This window comes from Papilio xuthus, unplaced genomic scaffold, assembly GCF_000836235.2.
Source record: "Papilio xuthus unplaced genomic scaffold, Pxut_1.1 DF827680.1, whole genome shotgun sequence".
Classification (NCBI taxonomy): Eukaryota; Metazoa; Arthropoda; class Insecta; order Lepidoptera; family Papilionidae; genus Papilio; species Papilio xuthus.
In genome coordinates this window covers 2,199,867-2,227,241 of record NW_013530969.1, presented here as the reverse complement: position 1 = coordinate 2,227,241, position 27,375 = coordinate 2,199,867, and the positions used below count along the sequence as shown (strand labels likewise).

General features: G+C 35.1%; 1 protein-coding gene across 3 annotated transcripts; it reads right to left on the bottom strand.

Moving 5' to 3' along the window:
* Positions 1 to 208: 208 nt before the first annotated feature.
* LOC106117216 (probable multidrug resistance-associated protein lethal(2)03659) lies at positions 209 to 27,205 on the bottom strand. Of its 3 annotated transcripts, XM_013311397.1 has the most exons (28): positions 27,082 to 27,205; positions 26,746 to 26,820; positions 26,348 to 26,432; positions 26,089 to 26,174; positions 24,297 to 24,453; positions 17,690 to 17,830; positions 16,239 to 16,446; positions 11,769 to 11,991; positions 10,309 to 10,465; positions 9,764 to 9,969; positions 8,461 to 8,721; positions 7,966 to 8,137; positions 7,462 to 7,604; positions 7,051 to 7,203; positions 6,493 to 6,686; positions 5,414 to 5,617; positions 4,765 to 4,973; positions 4,344 to 4,510; positions 3,912 to 4,138; positions 3,392 to 3,542; positions 3,060 to 3,186; positions 2,772 to 2,875; positions 2,286 to 2,643; positions 1,802 to 1,988; positions 1,398 to 1,570; positions 1,055 to 1,154; positions 648 to 788; positions 209 to 325 (listed from the first exon to the last, which is right to left on the bottom strand). In XM_013311397.1, the coding sequence occupies exons 3-28, from the start codon at positions 26,422 to 26,424 to the stop codon at positions 281 to 283; spliced, it is 4,371 nt and encodes a 1,456-aa protein (XP_013166851.1). In that variant the 5' UTR covers positions 26,425 to 26,432; positions 26,746 to 26,820; positions 27,082 to 27,205; the 3' UTR covers positions 209 to 280. The 3 variants fall into 3 exon arrangements, with proteins under 3 accessions (XP_013166851.1, XP_013166850.1, XP_013166852.1); XM_013311396.1 differs by having other exon boundaries at positions 26,746 to 27,205; XM_013311398.1 differs by lacking the exon at positions 17,690 to 17,830 and having other exon boundaries at positions 26,746 to 27,204.
* Positions 27,206 to 27,375: the final 170 nt, after the last annotated feature.

Here is a 27,375-nt window from a genome sequence, read left to right as displayed (position 1 = left end):
CATCGTTGTTGCATGAAAACTTAGTCAGATCTTTGATTTAGTTTTTAGAAAAAATAATACAGAAAAATTAAGAATCTCATTCTACGGTCGGTAAAAAAAGGTCATAGTTAAATGATTAAGTCGAAGTGACGCCCTGCGCCTTCATTATCCTAATGGTAATGTACAATATTTATAACATTTGTAGATCTCAGGTCAGTTCGTGTGTGTGTGTATGTTTGTATGTGTGTGTGCGAACTGTCACACTGTAGGAACAAATACGCCTCACAATCTTCACATTCATCTATTCAACAGCAGCTCCCGACTGCGGATATTTGCTCTCATACGCCTGTCGAAAAAAAAAATCAAATGATAAATAATAATCGTACAAGCTTGATGGGGGCCCAATGGTACAATTATTCCCATTGGACCGTTTGATCTTATGGATTCGATAGGTCCAATGGGAAAACTCCAATTCCACTTAAAACCTTTGTTGCTGATATCAGAACTGGCCATCTATGATGCCGCAGCTTTTCACTTTCATTACTTATTTAATTTTAAAATATCTAAATCTATAGTTATCCTGAGTTTCCGAGAAACAGGATTACTGAAACTTATCATTACAACATCCTTATAACTCGTGTGTTGTTGTTTCGTTGGTGTAAACGTACCTGTTGCGCGACCCGTGCGAGCGTCTCTGACATGGCGCGGCCTGTCTGGTCGACCATTCCGCGCAGCACACCCTCGCTCTTCTGCAGCAAGATGTGTGGGTGGTCGAACTCCACCAGCTGACCGGCGTCCATCACCAACACCTGGGGGAAATTGCATATTAAATAAAAAAAATATAGATTCATAAGTAAAAGCTTGGCTCGCGAGTTCAAACGGTTCTATAAAAATTTAAAGGTCTACGGTTATAAATTCATTATGTACAATATAGTCGTAGAATGCGTTACCGTAGAATAATAAACCAGGAAGTTTTTTTATTGATGTCATAGGTAAAAGAAGTCCACTGTATGACACAGGATTGCCAGATAGAAACCTCAACCTTCAACTTCCACAAAATCAGTAAAAAACTCACTTTGTCAGAGTCCATGACAGTGTGCAGCCTGTGCGCGATGGTGAGCACCGTGCACTCCGCGAACTTGTTGCGGATCGTCGTCTGGATTAGAGTATCCGTCCTGAAAAACGAAATCAACAGATTTTATTTTTATACTATCAAAGAAGTAAAAGTAACTAACACACGATGTACATATATGCGTAGATATATAAATTATAGAAGCGACATAGGTGCGTCAGGACCACACAAAATGAAGGTCCGTGTTTTCTGCCTACCCCTGTGGATTACAGGCGTGAGGAAAAAGCGTAATAAATACGTAAACTTGTGTATAAGTTGACTTTATGTATAAGATATGTGTACTGACTGTGGGTCGACGTTGGCGGTAGCCTCGTCCAGCACGAGCAGGCGACTGCGACGTACGATGGCGCGCGCCAGACACACCAGCTGCCGCTGACCCACGCTGAAGTTGGTGCCGCCCTCGGACATGCGTGAGTTCAGCCCCGCCGGCAACTCCTGCACCGCCTCCTTCAGCTCCACCTGACACATACATACCACACATTATTACACGACAAATTTAATAAAAATTGAGATTCGAATATTAATTAAAAAACATTCAACACAAAAGGTCTTTTAAGTATAAAACCGATGATATTATTTGTTATCCAATCGTTCCATTTACTAGAGCAGGTCGCCATTAATAAGAGTAACAAGAGCTATGTTACAATAATCAGCTGATTAATAAAAATAAAATTAACAATGTTCAAGTACCTCTTCTAGTGCGCGCCAGAGCACCTGGTCGGGGTACTCGTCGAAGGGGTCGAGGTTGTGGCGCATGGTGCCGGAGAACAGCACCGGCTCCTGCGGGATGATACTGATCTGGCTGCGCAGCTCGTGCAGCCCCAGCGTCGACGTCTCCCGCCCGTCGATTATTATCTCGCCTTCAATCTTAGCCAACCTGTACAAAATACATTAGAATATACTAAAAAATATTTTTTTTATTATTATTATTCTCTTTACGTTTATAAATATAGTAGCTTACGCCTGCTCCTGCGTCCAAGCAGAATTAAAAAACTTAATTAGTAGCCTATGTTTTCTTTCAGGCCACGTTCTACATGTTGGTTAAATTTCAGCGACATCCACGCAGCCGTTTTGGAGATATCTTCTAACAATTATCCCTCCATTTAAACTTACGCATTTATAACATTCATAAGATATTTTTTTATTGATTTTTCAACGTGCACTAGGTGCGTACCTGAAGAGTGCATTGATGAGGGAGGACTTGCCGGCGCCGGTGCGGCCAACGATGCCGACCTTTTCTCGGGGGAGCACCAGGAAGCTAAGGTCACGGAGCACGGCTGGCTCCCCGGGCGCGTAATGCAGCGATACGCGCCGGAACTCCAGCCGGCCTGCCTCCGGCCATGATGCCGGCGGCTTGCGATCCGGCGGTGATTCCAGCGGCGGCTCCGACTCGATCTTGGAATACTCCATTATACGCTCCACGCTCGTCATCTGGTTCTCCAGCTCGGTGGACTGACGCATGCCCCACTGGAACATGCCCGTCAGACCCATCGCTTGCGTTATCGCCAGACCCACGTTGCCGCCGTGCTCCTCTGAGGGCGTCAAATAAAGATTACTCAATTAACTAACCTTAAAATTACAGTAACATTTCTTTATCCAAAGCCTAAAGTAATGTTTAGTTTATATAGTTCACTAAATTATATTTGTAAAGTAGCCTTACGTTGATCAAAGACGAGGAAGCTAAGGGTTACGATTGCAATGTAGACGACGCACACCAGGTCCAACCAGAAGCCGAACGCACGCGAGCTGGCGATAAACAGGTACCTGAAACATATTAAACACATTTTATAATACCAAATACATATTATTCTTAGAAGCCATTATGAATGACAGCTATAACATATACGAACAGCTTTATTTTACAGAAGTCCATATGTCCACGAGACAGAAGACAGTATCAACCTTTTTTTACAACCAGCAATATTTAGTAAGTAATAATTTCACTCACCAAGCTGAGCTATGCAAATCCTGGTGGTTGTCGAACTCCCGGATGAGAGCCTCCTGGGCTCCAAACGCTCGTATCGTGGTGATGCCTTGCAGTGATGCGTTCAGATGCGAGAACACAGGGCTCCGAGCTAAATAAGTAAAGTTAAAAAATTAAAAGACATCGTAAGAATGGTAGTAGCAAGAAAAGTTTCAAAAAAATGTCAAATGTCATTGACAACCATAGATATCAAAACTGTGTCAACCATGGACAAGAGTATGTGTATGGTCACAGAGTTGGTATACATAAAGTGTCGTAATAATGTAACGCATTAGCGAGGAGCGATGATGACTTACTCACACCCTCGAGGCGCTTGATGCTGCGCGAGGAGGAGAGGTAGACGATGCGCAGACCGTAGAAGATAACACCGATGGCCAAAGTCGGCAAAAGCAGCCACCAGTTCACCGTCGCCACCACAACCACGATACCGATCAGCGACAGACCGATCTGAAATCATCAGAATATTTAGGTAAAACCGGTATCAGCACCGTTTGGAATATTTTTTTAAGTAGCTTTTGCCCGCCTTTTCTCTTTCCCTCCGCGCAAAATAAAAAAAAATAGTACGTAGCCTATGTGTTCTTCCAGACTATGTACTATATCTATGCAAAATTTCAAAGAGATCCGTTGGGCAGTTTTGGAGATACCTTCTAGCAAACGTCCATCCATCGTAGTATTCGAATTTATAATATTAGTAAGCGTTTTAGATCACGATAAATAATCGTAGTTTGTAAAGAACAAACATAGAAATAAATTTTTAAATATAGTAATTTAAACCTACTGTCTTCCTCACAATGAATATTAAAATCATTTGGTTACCTGCAGAACATCCAGTAGTGCAGATGGCAGGATTTCATCAACAGCGCCCATATCCTTTGAGAAGCGGTTAAGCACGCGGCCAGATGGGTTGGAGTGGAAGAAGCGCATCGGCGCACGAGTGATGGCCGCGAACATGTTATTGTGCAGTCGAGTTGACGCACTCATCGCCATAGAGAAGAACATGAACGACCGCAGCAGCGACACAGCAACCAGAGACAACACCATAGCTACACAGATAATAAATATATTTTGTTTTTTTATGATAAGGCAAAGGCAACTAACGGATAGGTTAATTAACACGTTTAATGCTACGATTTTTTAATACTAACGTGGCACTGAGCGTGTTGTTTGATAACCCATGATATTTGGTTTAACATAAATGATTTATTAGTGTTATCTTAAATTTAGACTTAATAAAAATAAAATACTTACCGGTGTATATATAAATGCAGTCGTATCTATCTAGTGCAGAGTTGGGGAACTGTGCGTTGTCCACCAGTGGGCTGGTGTCGTTGCTGGTCAGCTGCAGCGTGGGACCTGTCACGTTCTCCGACAGAGTGTTGAGCAGCGCCGGCGGCAATCCCTCCTCTAACGTCACCCTGAACATAACGTATACTTCAAACTATCTTGTTCCGATCAAGGTCAAAATAAACAGAGTTACGTCAAACATGGCCGCCATTGGAATACTTCGTACGTGGCAGCAATTACGATATTTTACTTTATCAGATTATTTGTAAAAATCTTTAATGTGATATTGTATAAAAAGGTCATATAGTTAAATGAGATTTTTCTTACAAGAAATATAATGAATGTTACTTTTAGAAAGACAATAAAATGAATATATCGCGTTTACCAGTAGCTGGTCCACCAGTCGGAGCTGGAGCCGAGCAGCTGTGCGAGCGTGGTGACGAGCAGCATGAGCGCGACCAGCAGCGGGTGTCCGGCGGCGCGCAGGTAGGCGGCGTACACCGCGCCCGCCACCGCGCCCGCAGACCGCAGCTCCGCCGCCTCGCGCCCGCCCTCCGGCATGCCCGCCGCCGTCAGGTTGTCCACTGAGCTCACCTGCAGCACGAACACTTCTCTCAACAACATATCACAACTAACGCATTTGTATTGCCTAAGTCGATTGGAAAAAAAAATCATCTGGTTTTAAAAATTTAGGTTGCCTTGTACACACAAGGGTTCTTATAACATCTAAATATATTTTTGTTATTTTTCTAATATTTCTTGTACCATTCCAAGTAAGCTCTAGGCTATAGGATATGGTTTAAGACGATGGTCAAATGTCGGAATTCGAACTCTCGACCATGAGATCGTAAATCCGTACCTTATACCATTAGGCTATTGGCTATTTTACATAGATTCTTTAAGTTTGGCAACAACAAGCATTTGCAGTGAATAAAAGCCGTATGACATCATTGTTTACATAACTTTCTTTGATGTTTGAAGTAAAATATAAACAAGTATATAAAAATTATAAAAGAAATTTAACAAGTACTTACAGAATGTATACTCATTTGTCGTTTCCGGAAGCTGCCCTGTAGCAGGGAGTCCTCGAGGTCTGCGCTGGCGGGCTCCGGCGCAGGCTTGGGCTTCTCCTCCTCCGCCTCGCCGCGCGCCAGCAGCGTCGCGAAGTCCAGCCCTGACGCGCTCAGAGTCTCGAAGTCTCCCGCCGCAGCTATTGATCCGTTCTTCAATATTATTATCTGTGTATTCATAAAAATCATTACAATTTGTAATAAAAAATAACAAGTGATTCGGTATCCATGAGTCATCAACATCAGCTCACTATAAGTCCCCACTAGGCTCGGAGCCTACCCTAAGTTAGGGGAGTCTAGGCTATAGTCAACCACGCTGACCCAGTGAGGGATGACTTCACACATATCTTAGAATTTCTTCGCAAATATGTGTAGAATATCTAAAAGATAAATGTCTAAAAGTGACTGCTGAATACTGTTCTATGTTCTGTCAGTTTAAATCCACGGTAAAAAAATCAAGCCGATAAGTTACAATTCAAGTAAAAACTATAATTATACTAGTTCATTCATTTAAACTGTCATGCATTTAAATAATACGTTTCCAACATTATTGCGAGACTAAAGTTTCATGTAATGGAATTGCGAACTAAATCGTGCAACTAATAATGTATTCGCTCATTTTATTATGTAAATCAGCGAAATGGTATAAAAACTTCCATGATCGTTTTTCTATTCACTAAATCCATGCATCGTTACCAACCTTACAAACATCTTGCCCTTTCTGTTAAAAGGTCAAAGAAAAAAGATTTAAATAAAAGGCATATTTTTTTTTAAATAAAGTGATTTTACTGACGAAATATTAGGCCTACCTTTAAACCAAGATGACCTTGAACATCATAGTTTGCGTATTTAAAATTGTATGTTTTTTGCTTTATAATAAACTTTACTAAAAATGTTGACTAGGATTTTTGTCACAATAAATTTAAATCAAGAATTATATGGAATTTCCATTACCGAAACATCTGTTAAAACATTTGCCATCGCTGTATTTTCATACAGGATGAGTGAGATGCCAAGTATGGGAACTGTCAGCATGAGTATACCTGATCGACATCCCTGAGGAACTGCAGCTGGTGTGTGACGAGGATGCGCGTGGTGTTGCGCAAGTAGCCCACCACACAGGACTCGAACAGATGTCTGCCGACATGCGCGTCCACAGCAGACAGCGGGTCGTCCAGCAGGTAGATGTCCGCGCGCTTGTACACCGCACGAGCTAATGATATGCGCGCGCGCTGACCTGATACACGGATATCCTCATATAATACATAGCTTCAGAGCGAGACAGATGTATTGTATTCCCATACGTTTGTCTCGCTCTGAAGCGACAACCCAGCGTTGTTCGTACGATTCGCTCTATGTCTATATGAACCTCAGGACTATCCATCATAAGATTCTCACTACCGCAGTACTCTAAACGAGACAAACAATCAATGGGTGTATGTAAATTTTCTTTAAAATTACTTTATAAGTTAAAATTGAATAAACAATGTTCAATAAACCAACAACTTAATGACCAGTTACTCCTCCAGGTCTTTCAAACAGGTCGGTTTAAGAGTGTACAGCATGATATATAAGAATATAAAAAAAGAATGATAACTGACCTCCACTAAGACTGACGCCTCGTTCACCGACGACAGTCTTGTCGCCCTGCGGGAAGAGCGTGAAGTCCCTGTCGAGTGCACAGCGGCGCACCACCGCGTTGTAGCGCGGCCGGTCCATCGCCTGACCGAATAAAATGTTCTGACGGACGCTGCCTAACACAAACACGTCTCACATTATAACATAACTATAACTTACACTACAACAAAAATAAACACAATCTATTCTTAAAGTATAAAAAAAAAACAAAATTCATCTTTGTACAGACCTTTTAAGAGAAAAGCCCTTACAATTGCATGAAAAAAAAGATAAGAAACAAAGGCCCTTATTTAAAAGAGTAACAGTCTATATTTTTAGTCCTCTACTAAACGTACTTTCATCCTAATAAATAACGTATAATTCAAAGTACTAACCAGCAAATAGCCAGGGCTCCTGACTGGCGTAGGAGACGGTGCCGCCGATGTGCACGGAGCCCGACAGCAGCGGCAGCTCGCGCAGCAGCACGTGCAGCAAGGACGACTTGCCCGCGCCCACCGGACCTATCACTGCTATCAACCTGACACAGTACACGACAACATTATTTTATCAGTTACAGTATAGGTCTGTTCAAATATCTTGGCGGCTCTTAGATCCGCGCGAGTCGCTGCACTGCCCAGCGCTAATGAGCTTGGGCAAGATATTTGAAAAGACTAATACCCCAGGGATTAACTTGGCACGTTCGACAGAAAGAAACAATGAAGAATAGTTTAGCTCAATAATTTCTTACGTTGTTTTAGAAATAAGCTTACTGTCTAAAATTTAAGTAAACTTAGCTATGTGCATCAAAACGCGTTTGAGTTACAGAAAAAAGTTTTTTTTTAAATATATAGTAAGGTTACATGACAGCTCAAGTTGTATGAATAGAAGAGTAGACTCACTTGCCGGGCTTTATAGTGAGCGACATATCAGTAAGCGTGTTCTCGGCGTGCGAGGTAATCCACTTGGCGGTCGCGTGTTTGAGTCGCACGCCGCGCGCGTCCTCCTCCACGCGCATCGCCAACTCCTCGTCGTCTTCCTCACCAGATTCTAGTGGTGCTAGGGTTGCATTTCCTGGGAACCGAACGTTACACAGTTAAATAAATACAAAAAAATGCAATTTTTTTATCAAATCCGTGCTCGAAAAATGATCAACGTTTTAGGAAGGAAAAACATACAAACATATTTCTTTATATCTACACTAATATTATAAAGAGGAATGATTTCATTCAATAGACTCCGAAAGTACGGAACCGATTTGAAAAAATCCCTGTTAGGAAATTGAACTGCATTCGGGTGCTGTAGGCTATATTTTTTACATTTTTTTTAATTCTGCGCGGACGAAGTCGCGGGCAACAGCTAGTTGTAGATAGATATTAAATAAGTGGTTAGCTTACCATTACCCCTAGCTTCATCTCTCTTCTTTTCTGCTTCTGTTGTTTCCAACTTCTCAGGCTGTACCTTCTCTTCAGTGACTAGAGGTTCATCTTTGGTTGAGGGGACAGACTCTCTTATTACTTCTTTTTCTTCCTTGCCTTTCTTCTTGGTGGCAGTCTGTATCTCCGAGAGACCGGGCACTGGTTTACTCGTATCTTCATATAGCATAAAGTTTTGTAGCCGTTTGATTGATATCGTAGCTTCTGCTACTTGAGCAATACCTAAAACCATTTATATAATCGTTATTTATCTAAGTAAATAACTGATATTTACATTTCTAAGAAAATTACAATATTTACATTAAAAACTAACATTATAAATGCAAATGTTTAGATAGATGGATGTTAAACGGTATCTCTGGAAGGGCTCTTGGTAAAATTTGGCACAGATATAGAACATAGTATGGAAGAACTCATGGGCTACTTATTAATTTTTTTTAATTTCACAGGGACGGAGTCACGTACTTTAGATAGTTAAAAATAATGAAGACAAGTAAAAAAAAATTAACATTTTAATAATTATTGTATTACATGGACAAATCAACTAAAACACTAATAAAGATTTTTTTAGAAGCATTAAATTTATTTTTATCCTGTTCTATAATTTGGTAAGCCATTAAACACAAAATGGTAAAATTTGCGCTCAGCTGTGTAAACTAACACCACATCCTTAACGAGCGCCGCGGTAACATTGACTTTTTATATTTTACGTTGAAGAATAAAACATTTGAATAAACATGCGATATATTTGACCTAATTCAATCTTAAAAAACCTTGAAATAAATTACTCAGACTAATCTCCCAAGATGCTTATCGGTCAATATAAAACCTACTTTTTTCTTACAAAAAAATTGGAACAACCGCATTTACTGGCAAAATAGAATAAAAAATTAAGAAAATTTAAAAACATATTTGGTTTTCTTAGCAAATCTTACTAATATTGTAAATGCGAATGTTTGGATGGACCGTATGTTTGTTAGAAGGTATCTCCAGAACTGCGTGGATCTCGCTGAAATTTGACATCGATCTAAAACATAGCCTGGAAAAACATATGGGCTACGTATTTTTTTTTAATTTCGTGCGGGCGAAGTCGCGGGCAGCAGCTAGTACTTAAATAAACCTGGAAGAGATCGCTTCTAGCGATAAGGCCGCCCTTGCTTCATAAATTAGTTAATTGTCATGTTTTTTTTATCTATTACATTAGCATTAAGAGTTAATAAAGAAATAAAATAAACATAAAAAATGCAGTTTGGATATCACTTACCTTGTGGGAAGAACACGGTCATAGTTTGGCGTAGAATATTATAAAAGCTGGTGACAACAAATACTTGTTTTGCAGTAATAATATTGTTCTGCCCAAGAACGTACGCTAATATTGAGATGAACAGACAGATCCGCGTCATGAACATTACAAAGGACGTTAATACACCACGAATATACGATGTCGCGCGGATCTGTTTGATTTCCTGTCTAAAATAAAATCACTTTATTAATTCCAAAGGAATATTTATTTGTAAGTTCTACAGATTACATACATTTTGACATAAATAAGTACTGGAGCTAATATTCCACCCCGTATTAACATAGTAGAGCCAAAAACATATACATATTTTCACCCCGAAATAATTGTAATTTCACGTATCAGTGATCAACAGATTATAACCACCCTCTTATAAGGGTTTGTCAGTTAAACTGTTCGACTTTATAATATACCTACGTAATATACATAGAAAATGTATTTGTTACTATATGTATAAAAAAAAAACTAAATAGCCCTGATTGTAAGGTTGTCTATGGTAGTATACTTACTTTCTAGCCTTAGCGACAAGATCTGCGAAAGGTTTTTCCCATGTGTACATCTTAATGACTTGTATTCCAGACAATATCTCGTTCATTAGACGGACGCGTTCATCTGTCCGTAAAGCTGTTTTCAAACGCAACTCAGATGTCCGTTTGCCAAAGTAAGCTGCAAGAAAAGTATATCATTTAAAAAAAAACTACGTTACAATATCAATACATGAAATTGGAGCAATTTATATTCGTTACTATAGCTTTGAAACCAGAATAACATTCCATACATTTTTCAATAGATGTTCGTAATAGGGAGTTTTTTCATAAAGAAATATTCGTAAAGAGATACATTTCTTTGGGCAAATTGCAACATTACTACCTGAACTTTTACCTGCATTCAATTGCTCAATATACACAAGCATTGTATGAAAATACCAAAGAATGTGGTTCAAATATTTGCTATAATCTGGGCCAAGACGTTTATGTAATAATTTTATACCTGGCCACATAGAATTGGCAGATGTGCTATTATGAGGGTCTTTTAAGAAAAAAAAACTTGTGCAGGCATCTTGAAATGTACAAGCAATTATCTACATTATTGCCAGTAAATAAAGTGCATGGGCTACTAAAGTATGTTTTTTTTATTACCAAGTGCAGTTGTCGTGTAAGGTTAACAAGAAGTCAACTTCATGACTTAAATGGTATCATTTCTACGTTTATAACCTTATATCGAGATATAGTCGGTAACAAATTTAAATTAAATATAGAAGATAAATACAAACTGAAATTAATATCAGGTCGAATATGTTATGTTGCAATCCTTGCTTTTAGCAACTAATCCGGTTTGTTGTTTTAGCAAAAGCCTTGCATTTGAAAGTTATTTACTATATGTTTTGAATGTGCAAAACTAATATTAAACAAAATATGTTATCTAAGAATTTATATAAAGTAAACATTTACATATTAAAAGATTGCAGTATTTTTAGTTTGATATATTTTAACCGACTTTAAAAAGAAGGAGGTTCACAATTTCTCTATATGTCTTTTTGTTGGGAAGATAAACATTAAAAAAATCTCGTCAAAAAAATTAAAGTCAAGAACAAAAAAGGCTGCATTTAAAAAAAATTATATTAAAAGACGTGAGTAAAAATTGTTTTTTTTTGGAATGTGTTTTCTCACGACAGAATCGAATAAAGGATTCAAAGCATCAAATAGCTATCACATACGACGTAGCGACGTCAGGCGTCGATATTATTGTTTTAAGCAAATAAAAAAGTTAATTGCTCCAAAAGATAATAAGGCATATTTTCATATGTGTAACATTCGTATGGCCCGCTTTACTTACCACTGTTTAATTAAGCAGATAATTCCTATTTATTATCTTAAAATATTACAGTGTGATTCGTAAAAATTCAAGAATGTTTAACAGTGATAATCAGCTTATATTTATTGGTGTCTTAATAGTATAAGAAAATTACCTTGTAAAGGAATAAAGGCGAGCATAAAGCCGACACCGACGACAGCAGCCCAGCTGATTTCAAGCCACATGAAGTAAGCGATGATAACAGTCGCTAGAGGCCCGATCCATAGGTAGTGTAGGAATATGATAGCCACATCGAATCTGTTCACATCGTTCGATAGCAAATTCACCACCTGTCCGACCGTTGTTTCTCCTAACGCTGTTTTAGATAGCCTTAAGGACTGGAAAAACAATAATCCTTTATTATTAAGATTTATTAATTCCGTGCAGAAAAAGTCGCGGGTAAAATCTAGTTTAACAATAAATTAGTGTCTGAATTTATTTATAAACTTGAAGCATATAAAATCTATAAAATCATTAAAATCGCCGTAAAAATTTAATAAAAATCCGTAAATTTTATGCAATACTTTAATAAAAAAGATATCGTGAAGTGCTACATTAACTAATTAAAACATCGATGGCTTTTATTAGGGCCAGTTATCTACGTAAAAAAGTATGCAACAGTTGCGATATAAAATTCTTGTTTATTATAATATTTGAGTATTGTAACTTATTACTAGCATATACCAGCTGACATCCGCGATTCCGTAAGCGCGGAATTAAAAAAAATAGTATGTGTTCTTACAGACCATGATCTACATGTGTGCCTAAATTTAAGCGAGATCCGTTCAGAAGTTTCGGAGATACCTTCAAACAAACAAGCATCCGACCATCCGTACGTTTACATTTATAGTATTAGTAAGAAGTAAGATTTACTTGTCCAGTTATGAACCTAAGCGTGGTTTTCAATCTCCACCAAGGTAAAGAAACACCAAAGAAAATATGGGCAGATTTTAAAAGATACGTAATAAGAGAGTAAATTCAGATATGCCGGCTGATAGATATGTATGGAAGAGTAATTGTGCAGATTGATGATGATGGATGAATTTTGTATGATAACAAAGCTTGTTACTATAAAACACAACCAGAAAAAAGTCATGAACTATACAGTCTTGAATAAAATGTATTATTTGCCTAAATAACTTTTGCTTTATAACGATATTGGTAATGAAAATACGCAAATCTTGTACCTTCATGTTTTTAAAATTAAATAGTTTGATATTGACTTTATTCCGACTATACTTTAAAATATAATTCCGTACAACCGTATTCGTGATACCTTGACAAACAATATTGATCGACTTTTTATACTGCAAAACGTCTATCTTACTAATTATACTTCTTACTAATTTTGCGAATGTTAGGATAGATGGATGGATAAATGAATGGATGTTTGAAGGTAGCTCTAGAACAGTTCAATATATCACGAATTTGCCACACATATAGAACATAGTCTGGAAGAACACATCGGCTACATAACGTTTTTTTTAGTACCGCGCGAACGGAGTCGTCGGCGACAGCTAGTAATCTATACTTTTCCACCTACTGGTGATCAGTTTACTATAGTATATACCATTGGATCAGTAAAATTATACATGTATAATAAAGAAATTCTTGAGTTATTTATATCCAATAGAATAACAAAGATAAGTGAAATAACAAGACTAAATTAACATTTAGGTGGAAATTTTGATTGATGATTTCGAAGATACATTTACGCATATCACGCCATCAAAACAAACACATGCGCACCTTTAATTAAATTTAAATTCGTTTATCAAATTAGATTATTATTTACGGCTTGAGTCGACCTTGAAAAGGGGATCATATTCTACAAAGTCGAAAACTTTACTGTTATACATTTACTATATTTTTTTTACAACACAATGGGGCAAACGAGCAGCGGGAACACCGAGGTGTTCAACGACGCCCGTGGACACTATCAATACCAGAGGAACCGCAGATGCGTTGCCGGCCTATAAGATTGTAATACGCTCGCTTCTCGCTTATTTTTATATTGAAATACGTAATAGTAACGTACTGACTTTGTTTCTATAACTCATATTACAAAACTCTTATAATTACTAGACTTATCGTATATTGAGATCCAAACAGATGGCCTGTCAATTACACTATGCTGTGCATTCGAACGTAAATCATTAATGTGAGTTTGTTTTTCTATAGTTATGCAACACGCAATGCTTATTGAGGTTATATAATAAATATGGAGCATATAACATGAGAATAATTACACTGTTGACGTCACAAATAATAATGACAGGCCGGAGATGTAGATAATACCTAAGTTTGCTATCAAAAATTAAAATTGCTTCAAAAAAGAACGTGGAATTACCGTTATTCAATTAATTTATTCTTACTTAATATTATAAATCCGAATGTTTAATTGGATGGATGGATGTTTGAAGATATCTCCAGAACGGCTGCATGGATCTCGCTGGAAGAGAACATAAGCTACTAATTAAGTCTTTTTTTAATTTTGCACGGATGAAGTCGCGGACGACAGCTTGTTTAAAATAAAAGAATTACATGACTCTCAATTTTATTTCTAGTTTAAATAAAAGTGAAGACGAGCGAAAAGAAAATGTAAATTATGTATCGAAGGTCGTATGAAATCGTTAACCTTGACGTATGTACAAAACGTAAGATTTATGCGTAACATTTAGCCGACTGTTGCTTAGCCGTTACTAAATGACTAAGTACAGTTAATCCTATGATCCTACGGCTGCACGTCGCTAAGCCATGTGCTGTGCGAAGTAAGCCAGATAATGAAGATTTTATACGCGTAAATAAAAGTAGCACAAAAATAAAATTGAAAAATATTTAATTTTCTCTTCATTCTATAGACAAATGTGATATCACAGAGTATATAACTTTCTCAAAGTCCCAAGTTAAAGTTCAGAATACAGTCGAACCTTGAAAGTCCGAAAAAAATGCAATATTTTTCTCGCTTATAGATGTTTATCTTGTCTTTCACGGTTTTGGAAGTCCGTCGGAAATGGACAATAATTCTAGCTTATCCAGGTTCGACTGTACAACAATTGTGACAACAAACGTCTGGGCATTTAACTGAATACGTTGCTTTCAATTAGGCTGCGAATACTTAACAATTAAACATTTAATAAACCCCGATCTATTAAACGCCTCAAATACGCCTGACCTGACCGGTAACATTTCAAAATATTAATTAAAAATATAGCATTTTAATATTTGTATATTATAATTTTCAAAGGAAGAACATTTTATTTAGTACGCTCATGAATATCAATCAATAACTATAAAACAGTTGCTATGGTAACGAACATCCACTACAATCAATTCCATAATATATAATAAACCAATGTTATAAAGAAGAAAAAATTATCGAGTATTTCTTATTTTAGACTTTTTCGCACATTACCATGAACTAGGTTCTTACGCCGTGGTTACCGAAGGTTAGTGGCCAGCCAATTACTGATAACGAGGTGTTTCAATTCATACCAAAGACGTAACGAACTGTGTGTTATATATAAATCATTTTACATAGCTGTCATAATTGTATATTTCAATTTACAAATAATTGGTGAAGTAACAATAACGAGAATTGTGAACTTGGACTTCGTTTTGCGAAACTTAATTGTAATTAGCACATAATTTTGACTGTTAAAATCGTGTCCAAGGATAGTTATTGATTTGATACTAGGTAACATTATCGTTTTTAGCCGACTTCAAAAAGAAGGAGGTTATCAATTCGCCTGTATATTTTTCTTAGTGTTTTGGTCAGACAATTTCTATTCGACATGTAAATAGCTGAACACTAAATAACATAGTAATTAATAAGTAAAATTGATAAATCGCGATTCTATATCTAAACCAGGTGGGTTAAACAAAATGCATTCGCTTTGAAGCGATTCCGTAACGAACTTCAAAAATGTATGGAACTGAGGCGCGACAATTACGTGACTTATCGAAAGTTATTGTCTGTTCATACATTTTTGAAGTTCGTTACGGAATCGCTTCGCAGCGAATGCATTTTGCCTAACCTCCCCCGAGCATCCTTTACGAGACTGTAAAGCAAACGACATACAAATATAAAACAGAATATGTTGTCCGTGTAATTCCGGTACCACAGTAAACAATGAAACAAAGCATCAACGCAGGATGTAATCCATTATTTAAGATAAACAGGTTATGTATGAAGAACTCTTGTTTCAGTTTCTTAGAAATTTTCAAGTTTCTCATTACTTAAGCGATAAGATTATTACCTTGCATATGAGATCTAAGGAACTAAGCACGTCCGGTGCAAAATATCAGTAACATTGCAACCTTTGTAATTTTACTAATATTATAAATGCGAAGAGAATTTAGATCGATGGATGTTTGTTTAGAGGAATGTCAAGAATGGCTGCATGGATATCGATGAAATTTGGCTTAACGGTAGAGCATAGTCTGGAAGAACATATAGCCTACTAATTAAATTATTTGTTAATTCTTCGCGAACGAAGTCGCGGGCAATAGCTAGTTAATAAAACAGTAATAGTGCATACAAAATATTGACCTTAAAATGATAAAAAATACACATTTTACTGACCTTTCTATAAATGAGGGAACAGCAAGCCACCCTGAACTTCATACCCATATGTAATATGGCCATCATGTAAGGATGCACCACGAAGACGTTGAGGGCCGAACACAATATGACGGCCCCAGCATATAAATACGCATCCACAGGCTTTATAGCTGTTTGTTCTCGACCGTAGAAATCTATCAGCTTGCCCAAAAACACAGGCTGAGCTATTCTGTTAATACAAAAAAATAAAAATATAATTTATTAACTAAAAGGGTGTACTAGGTGTAGCTACACTTTTTCCTAAATCTACAGCCACGGGCGTCGCTGCCAATGTTGAATGATGGTAGCTAGGTCTGGATGCGAGGGGCAGCAACCATTAATATAGTCTTTTACAGTATTTTACATTTTGTAGTTCTGTCGGGCGGTCAGCTGTCTTTAGTTTGACGTTTGAAAATAAGTTTACATGGACTTTATCAGAGTAGAATAAATTGGTAGGCGCGCAAACATTGCGTGTACCAAAATAAATTGTACCGACTTATCAAGAATCATGAACGCGTGCACAATTCGTAGTTACATAGGGTTGCTGACCCCATTATTAAGGTATCTTATCTATATAAAAATAGGGACTGAAAGTGGTTATAACAAATACACAATATAACAGTTGTATTTGCTGTTAAACGTTTAGGGCGACTAAATCAAAAGGTTCATAACCTTAAAATAAATAAAGTTTATTCATTCCATACTATAGCTGTTTGAAGTTAGGTTAAATTTAGTAGGCTTAAGGTTACTTAATCTTACAAAACTATAATATTTAACTTTACGATACTATTTTATTAAAAGAAAATTTTTGAATGTTGATAAAATTCCATTTTTTGTACGTGACAACCCTAAATCTACGCAATTAATTCGTAGCAGTAGTTAATAATGTTTTTAATCGGATCGACGATAGAGTCGCTTAAATATAACTGCTGCAAAAAGTCAGAAGATATCGGAATAGTTAGATGCCAAAACTTTACGTACGAATAGAAAATAGTAAAATGTAATTATGAACAGTTTTTCTGTTTCTACATAATACATAAACTTTACAACCAGTGTAAATATTTCACCTCTACAGAATTGCTAAATAACCACATCGTAAAACAGCGTAATTAAAAAAAGTTAACAGCCTAATACTACTGGACGACATAGAGTGGGTTCCTGAGACTTAAATTCCCTTTAAAACATATTGTTATCTCTGTTTTATCAAAGATAATGGACAGGAATGACGATATGTTCAGAGATTTTGGTCTTAGATTCCCATGACTAGTTATTTCATGACCAAAGAAGCCAAGAACTGACTCTACCAGCTTTTCCCCACTCTCCGTGAACAAGTCTCTTCAAATTTTAATCCCAACTACGATTATTGCTTACTCTAGATAACGTAATACAAAAGGAAACTAAACTACTTCTAACTACAGTAGATAGTAGCTGACTTCTTATCAGTTCCGTTGTCGAAGCCTTGACGAGTTATATGCGCCTGGTCACGCAGGATCATGACGCGTCTGCGCATAAATCGGCGCTCGATCTGACCGAAGTAGGCAACGAAAAGGCCCAACATACGTGGCTGTTGTATCCTAGAGAAGGCAGATGATAGGAGGTGAGGTTTAAAAGGAAAGTTGGTAAGGTTGTGGTATCATTGGTAACGTGGTGTCAACCTCAAATGTTACTGTGCTGCATTACACATAAATGGCATTTAAAACATCTTATATATAAAATTCTCGTGTCACAATTTTCGTTTCCATACTCCTCCGAAACGGCTTGAACGATTCTCATGAAATTTTGTGAGCATATTGAGTAGGTATGAGAATCAGCCAACATTTATTTTTCATCCCCCTAAATGTTAAGGGTAGTCCACCCCTAAATTTTTATTTTTATTTTTTAGACAAACACGCGGACGGAGTCGCGGGCGACAGCTAGTAATAGATAATTATGACATTTTTTAAGTAATGCTGAAAAAAATATAACAAAATACACTCTAATTATAAAATCAGTCTTAGATAGTTATAAAAAAAACTTCAGTATTAGTGATTATTTAAGGCAAAATGACGATTATTATCTTAGCAATGTTGTCAATAGATAACTAACCGTTGGTTTCCGAGGACAAAATCTCTGTATGAAACACATCATCCCTTTCATTACCTTTGATAAAATAGAGATAACAATATGTCTTATATTGTGTTTTCGGTCTCAGAAACCCACGGTAAGTATTTCATTAAAGCTTAATTAGTTAATTTTATTTGAAATAAGTTTTTAAACATTTCAACTTTCATTTTGTCTATGAATACAGATAATTGATTATAATTTATGTCGATGGAAAATTCCAAGATACAGATCTAATTATTAGTAGACGTCGGCATTATGGTTTCATAAATTTATTAAATTCCATATAAAAATCATAAAATTCTAATATAATTATTGTCGATGGGCAGTAAGTTGAAGTCTCAACAGGTTGGGGACTTGTTTCTTTATCTTTGGCAATTAAAATTATCATTATGTATTCATAATTTTTTGCAATAATTTTAAATAATTACCTATAGTGAGAATAAACAGCATCGTTTGCAAAAAAACTAAATTTCTTTATTTTTCTACACAAACTAGACGAAGACTAGAAGTGATATGTTTACCGTTATGTCGGATTGATAGAAATTATTGAAATAATTTGTTAGAATCAAGTTTTAAAGAAGACAAAGATATGTTTATTTGGTACATATTTAATAAATGACAACAAAATATAGATTACATTTAAAAAAAAACACCAAAATGCTGTCCACTTTGCTTCAAATGTTATCGAAGAAAACATTGATTTAGACACAAAAATTTGAAAGGAGTTTTTAACATATTTTACGAAAAAAGCTTTATTTAATCAAAATGTATTGCATAATACTTTATCCACGTTATTAATATAAAACTTTTGCCCGTGACTTTGGCGCGCAATAACTTACACATTCAATAAAGCAATAAAAAGTTTGATTGCTAAACTCATACCTAAAGAATTCGATCTAACCCTCTTACCTAATGAAAGTATCTATGTATCTGTTGGTAGATTATGTACGTCTATTTTTTTTTCATGAAGAATTATAATAATCTCGTTACCCTAACCTTAATACGTTTTAAACGACCATAAAGTTTTTAAGCTCATCCTAAGTAATATAATTATTTTTAAAGTCATAAATTCCTAGAGCTCAGTTTTCCTAAACCAATTATACACATTGTTCAAATACTAAAAAACTTATTGTTATGATCCTAAGCCGAAATAAAATAGACAGAGATAAGTCAAATTAAGTATAATACTGCCAATACGATATTACATTTTTTTTAATTAATTAGCGATATAATTATGGGATAAAATAAAAGGATTAAGTAAAATTAGCTAGATTACTTTGCAAAAAACATGGTTACAGTCTGGATAGTAACAAAGTGGAGTGCTAAGCTTTTTTTTTATCTAATCCGAGCATACCTAGGGATTTTAGTATCCAATGAAGTCATTGTGCGGATTAACTACGCTTTGAATTTCAATATTTCCGCAAACGCTTACGTTTGTTATACTGAAACCACATTAATGCTTTATGACACACGGTCAATATATCACAACATAATACAGATTTTTTGATACCATATGTTGCATATCAATGAAGATGACAAATTTCTTTCGTTACAAAGTCTAGTGTCAGAATGAATCCGAGAGGACAAAAACGTCGACCTTTTAGTAAGGCTAGTCTTGAGTCAATACACTGGCTCATTTCCGGATTTTATTCCTAACAGTATGTATGTATGTATTTTATGACAATATAATGTGTTGAATATCGAAAGGATTTATCAGTAGGGATAGGCCCAAAGCTATAATGAATGAAATAGTACCATCTATAACTTCTTTTGACTGCGTTTTAAACCACTAATAACTAATTTAGAATTTTACTTACTAAGTTCACTACGTGACATCCGGAGAAGGCGAATTAAATGACGCTTACAATTCAAAATCAGTTGAATATTTTAGCCTCTAGGCCTTCACAATGGAACTTATATACGTACAAACCCACTTACAAAATAAAATAACTTAACTTACATACGCTCGATAAACATTACCTACTTCTGGCAAGGGTAAAAAAATGACGATGTTAGATCAATATGAAAAACGAAAGTCATGTTTAAATATCACTTACTACTTATATTGTTAATTCTCGTAATAGTGTACCTATTTAATATTGTTTATTGATTTATAAAAAATGATTTTGCAACATTCTACCTAATGTCAATATTCTGAGAAATAGATTTAACCTGTAGTAGTAAACATGTTGTGTCATAAAATAATTTCCTCATACAAAATTAATTTATAATTACTCGGCATATTAGAGTATGTCATGTTCAAAATAATTTCTCGAAATAAATACTTATAAGTGGATAATCGGATAAAGAGCGTCGGTGACTCAGGACTCAAGCACTTGACTTACAATCTGCAGGTCCTAGGTTCGAATCCCGCCATGTACCAATGTGTTTTTCGATTTCCTATTTACATGTATTAATTTATCCGACGTTCTTACGGTGAAGGAAAACATCGTGATGCAACCTGCATATATCTGAGAGGAATTTCAAAGATATGTGTGAAGTCAACCAACCTGCACCTGCCAGCGTGGTTGACTATGGTCTAGTCACCCTTAACTTAGGGTAGACTCCGAGCCCCTCGGTGGGGACATATAGTGAGTTGATGATGGTGATGATGATGATGAAGTGGATAGTAAAAATATCTGTACTTTACTTTGGTATACCAAGAATTCCATAGAATCAAAATTAACGTATGAAACGGTAATAACTGCGTGCGCAAAGTGATCTAAACGGTAAGAAATTGACACATTTACATCAGAATAGGACAAAAATAGCTCAATACAAAATAATGTTCAATGACATTGACAATTAACATCAATATGTTGCCAGGAATCTCTCAAATGACGAACTGTTGTGACGTTCTTTTAAATAAGGTATAGAAAACTCTATACTGTAAAATGGAAATCCACATTATGTCTGTCTACATATTGAACGTGACCTTGAAGAATCTTAGGATGCTCTGCCGATAAATGAACTAATTTTTTTGGCACCATGATTTTTTAATTATTGAGTCTTTTGTTATTTAAAAGTAATATTTCTTATCATAATATAAATTTGTTATAAGTCGTGACAATATTGCGTCGGTGTTGTGAAATGTTTTTGGTCAAAAACCCTATTACCATATAATTACCGAATAACTTTAAACAAAGCACGATAATAATGTAAAAACATCAGCTTAGTGCATTCATCCGGTGACCGGAGACTCATTGGGGCAGTGGAATGTAAATAATACGTAACAATGTATCTACGTAATTTTATGAATTGTTTATTATAATTATTTACTTGATTATATTTATATCTGTTTTAAATTTATCCTCACTATATAACATTTTCATTAGCATTCGGTATACGAAAATACCATAATTAGTTAGAACGTTAGATTAATTTTAATAGAAAAGAGTTTCTAATGATTTTATTTAAGAAACTCCACACACTGCGTGCATTCACTTTTATTTGTGTTCTCGGCAGATAATTTTCGTTCGTCACCCGCAGAATAAAAGAAAACAAAATTAATAAAAAAAGATAAGAGACCCAGAGAAAAAGTCATATTGTATTGACATCTTTAAATATTTTAAAGTTTCCTGTACAGAAATTCTTATATACTACTTTGAGGCAGGCTATAAATTAAGTGCTAAAAGCTTTAAAATCATTATAATAATTTCACGCCACGTGCGCAGAATGTGCGTTTAATGATTTCTATTGTGATAAAGTACACTGTATAGTAAATAAACTATGTGATTTGAAGTGTTTAGTAAAGTCAGGAGTAATTTTCTATTTACCATGACATAGCGAGGACAGCAAACAATAGCACGTCGCACTTTGTCCCTATTGGGCCGCGGTACATGTTCTAGGATTGCACTGAATCATCCACGTGACGATTCATTCCATACTTAGCGTTTTCCTGTTCAGCTGTTATCTTACTAATATTATAAACGCGAATGTTTAGATGGATGGATGTTTGCTAGAACGGCAGCATGGATCTCGATGCAATATAGCATAGTTACAGAACATAGTCTGGAGGAACACAATTAAGTTTTTTATAATTCGGCGCGGACGACAGTTATAATCGAAACATTATTTTTTATAATTAACGAGTGATTTTTATGGTGATGGCTTTAAAAAGGCGGAGGTTTTAAAAGTGGTAGTGAAAATAGGTATTTGAGAATATTTCATTCAATTGTGAAATATGAATCACGGATGTTGAAGTGATGACAATTATTGTTCAGATATGATTTGCAGAATTATGCAATGTTACGCCATACGAAACTAATGGTTAGTTGCAATAAGTATAGAAATAACATCTGAATCCATATAATAAGAGACTACAGTGCGAGTGATGTGCACTACGATTAAGATAATAACTGTTATAAGAAATAGTCATGGAAGTTTTATACTTTAGAAATAAAAAAAATATGTACCCTCTAAATTGAACTTCCTATCACTCATTTATTGCCAGTTTCATGGGGGTGATGTTTTTTCGTGGATACCTGAATAAGCGAGAAACCTCTATTTGCTAGAAAAATATCTCGGTCCCATGGACTCTCGCTTATCCAAGTTCGACTGTAGATACTATTATATTATTATATACTATTTTTTTATAGGATAAGAGGGCAAATAAGCAACGGATACGTACCCTCTTGTCTGTGAGGTTGTTATCTGTCTCGTTACGTAGCGACTTGCCTATTTTTGATGAGTGATGTGTCATCAAATTCGTATCCCTACTCGAAGTTTTAAGGACAAAATCATTAAGACTTTTTGTTTTTCATTGCATTTACATCAATGTCATAGACACATCTGTCGTAAACATAAACCAAGTTAATATAAAAAAGTAACGATAAATTTACTTTATTAAGAGTATAATAATACGTATGATATTATTAAATTTTCACCTTCTTTATCTGATGAAGCGGTCGTTCACGTCAACAAAAGGGTGCACTAAAAACTTGTTGTGACGCATTCGGACGATTAATTTGCGATGTAAAAATACAAACTTTAGCGACAAATAAGAAAATAAAATTTATACAAGTTTATTATAAACAAACCTTTTTGAATTAACTATTTTTAAACATTAAAAAGATTCGTCGTCGTCCGCTCATATATATCTACGGAAGGGCTTGAAGCTTACCAACATTTGAGTTGTTTTCACACTTATATACTTAATATATTTGTCTCTCTTTCGCATTCACACATATAAAGCACAGATACGAGCTATTGTCCGCGATTTTGTCTGGGTTATCCAGTAAATGTGCTCAGCAAACGACCATATATAGCCTATTATGTTCTTCCCTACTGTGTTCTACATCTATAACAAATTTCATCGAGATGCAACTATTCTGGAGATACATCCTAACATCTATCCATTCAAAGATTCGTAATTATATTACTAAACTGTCTACATTTCAGTTATACTAGTTATATAATAGAAACGTTGATAACGTATACCGTCTTTATCTTAACGTGATATCGAGCGCATCCTCAAAACGTGACTTTTCGAGTGTTTAATGTGCATAGATTATTTATAATATTCGCGTCTTATCGTTTTTCTAAAAAGTATTTTATATGCGCTTCAAATGTAAAATCTATTTTATCATTTAATTCGCTGACAACGTATAAATAGAAGGCTCACATAGACGCTTTTATATGAGATGACATATTTTAACTTAAATAATTTCATTAGGTTTGTGTAAAAAGTAAATTCTTATAACTTGTGTGACTCAAAGAAAGTATATGCAGTCTCAAAAGAAAATATATTCTCAAAAGATGACAGTCCACAAAAATTATTTTAAAAAATTCGAATGTGTAAGTTAATTTATAAAACATATTAAGTTAATATTAAAAAGATAATGCAGCACAAATAAACATTGAGGTTGATATGCTTAAGGATATAGGGAATATTAGGAGAATGTCTACTGAAAAAAAAAACAACACAAAAGTACTCACCTTATTCCGCATTCCATAAATAATAGAACGAATCCATAAAGCATACATCTCGCTGCGTACGCTTTTAATATGACTCTTAAAAGACTGGGCGTGCGCTTGGCTCCAGCACGCGCAACCTCCTCTTCCCATAGACGAGCAAATTTGTCACCCAATGGACCTGAGAAACATTTAAATATTGAAATATAAAGCTACAGAATTAGCTCCGAAGGCAAAAGTATCCTAAAATAGAAAACAATATTTCGCATTTTGTCATGTTCATTTCTTATGTTTATTTGCTGTTAGAATAAGATTAGAAAGAGTTACCGACAGATATTAAAAAGTATATATTTTTTCTCAACGCTACGCCAACCTGCAATTTAAAAGGAAATCAACTAGTGGTCGCTCGCGACTTCTTCTGCGCGAAGTACAGATTTAAAATAAATAGCGTATAATATGCCCACCTTCAGTTACCTTCCCGTCAAAGTTTTGCGGACGGACATGTAGACAAAAAAATTGCTTTTCGTTATCAACGATAATGTGGTGTACGAAATATTTTTTTATATTACATACCTACACTAAAATTATTTTAATATGTATGTAATATGTTCAAATAGAAGATTGAATTGGACGAGTGAAACCTGTTTACTTTTTTCTCTTGGTCTATTAGAGTCGTAAACATAATTGAATTGAGCGATAATTTTATCTTTAATTAATCTGCTACATTTGCGATCGCGAGGCGTAAACACTATGTATAGAAATGTAACATAACTAGCGAGTACTTAAACTCTGTCGATTTTAATACTGCTGACTAATCGAAATTGTATTCGTGTTCTCCATTTTCTGTATAATATATTAAAAAAAAACATTGTGATCATCTGTAGCTTTAAGCTTGATCTAATTCAGAGTTCCTTTAATAGAAATTCGAATTCCTGTTTGGAGTGCCATAGAGACTGGTCTATTTTCATAAATCTTATAAGGCTATGCCAACATTAGTCACCTAGATTATAATTTTTAATTTAAAAATAATAACTTTTTTATAAACAATGTAACAATGCAATTGGAGAGTTTAAATAATGTCTTAAGGTCAATAAATTGGTTTATCTATATGTTAAATTCATATGCACTTAAAACTGTTATGTAGCTATTGATAAAAGTTCAATGGACTCAGATTTTTTTTACTAGCTTGACTCTAATCTTGCGCGACTGCTATTTTCTAGGCGATAATTTCCACTGGCGCGGCTACAAATGCCTTAGATGGTTACGTGTTGCTATTGTAGCTGGCCACCTAGTGGATGTGGGTCCAAACTTATAAATAATATGCCTACTCATAAATACATTTGAAACTTTGTTAAAAACTGTTTTTTCACCTAGTTATAAGTCCTACAATTTTAAAGACACTAATAAGTTAATTACGTTTCATTGAAATTATTGGGAAAGGAATATTCCTCAGTATTATTAAAAATATATATACTACCTACTATGTTTGTAACAAACTTAAAAACTATTAGACTACTTATTTTTTTTTTATTATAAATACCTGAAGCATTCTGTAGATTTACCCCAGTATGCTACAGGTATTTAAAGCTATATCTAATATTGTAAAAAATGTATAAATAAAATAAATATAAGAGAAATATTACTACAATTCTATAAATAAAAAAGTTTGAATGTTTTTTAGAACTTATCTCCAGAATAGCTTAAGGGATCTCACTGAAATTTAACATAGATGTAAAACATAGTCTATAAAAACACATAGGCTACTAATCAAGTTTTACTTGGGGCAAAAGCTAGTAATTATATAATTGCTACTTACTAGATGCATGCTCTTCCAATGGTTCATACAAGTCCCGTTCCTCCATTTCCTTTTTAAGGCCACCCCAGAAAATTGGTAATGTCCATCTAAAATCAAATCCTTTCGTTGTTATTTTCATTCCCCTTGGTTGATTTATGTTATTTTTGTTGATTTGTTTGTGTACAAGTAAATACAGTGATATTTTGGATATGAATATAACAAAAACTTGTTCATTTTTAAGTTTTTAATCATGAATAATAGAAATGTGGTATTAACTTACGCAAAGGTTAAAGCTGAGAAAATATTAGCTTTGGCCCTTGGATTTGGTGGCTTTCCTTTTTTCTTTAAGGACTCCATCTTAAGATCTGAAATAAAATCTACTATATTTTATATGCTACAATAGAAGCTTAGTACAGATTTTGTATCTCTACAAATTTTAAGCTTATTTTCAATTCAATAAAAAAAATATTATAGAAAATGTGTGACAAAATATATGAATGACCTAAAATGGCTCCCCAATGGCTTTTTGCCAAAAAAGTGCAGAAGCTTCCCTTTATCAAAGATCAAAATATATTAAATTATATAAAAAAAAATTCTAAGACAGGGTTTTTTATGTCAAAAAAGCAACATCCAATGTAAAACACTTTCATTCATAAATGTTTGTATAAAAAAACTCACCACTTTAATAATCCACAACGGACACAGTGACTGATCTTCAGAATTTAATTAGCAAATTTTGCATGGCGCGAGTCACTGGTAATTCACCGACAACCATAAAAACAGTGAGAAGTAAGAACTTGAATTATTTTCGAGACCGTCAGGTTACAAGTACCGACATATAAATTTTTTAAATTGTATAGCTAATAAATTTACTTCTGTGAAACAATTTAACCTCTAATCATTAATTTAAATATCACTGAGGATTCTGATCTTGGGTGTTAGAAAACTAACTAAAACATAAAAAAGGCAATGGAAAACAACACATTTAATCGGATTTCGAATTGACCAACCCACATTCAACGATATTGGAGACTGAGCCAGACTGAGCTCTACGTTGAGGACGGAAGAGACAGAAGATAAAATAAAATGTGCAAAATGAAATGCAAGCTGAGCCCGAAAGGGTAGTGGGGAAGCGGAGGAAAATTTTTAATGTCAACTTGACAAGACAGCTGTTTCTAATTTATGGCGAGTTGTATACTCTTTGGTCTATGGTTTATGGTTGGAATATTATAGAAATTGGAATGGAATGTAAAATGATTTTGAAAATTAGGAAACGAAAAAACGAAAATACTTTAATTGCTTATTATA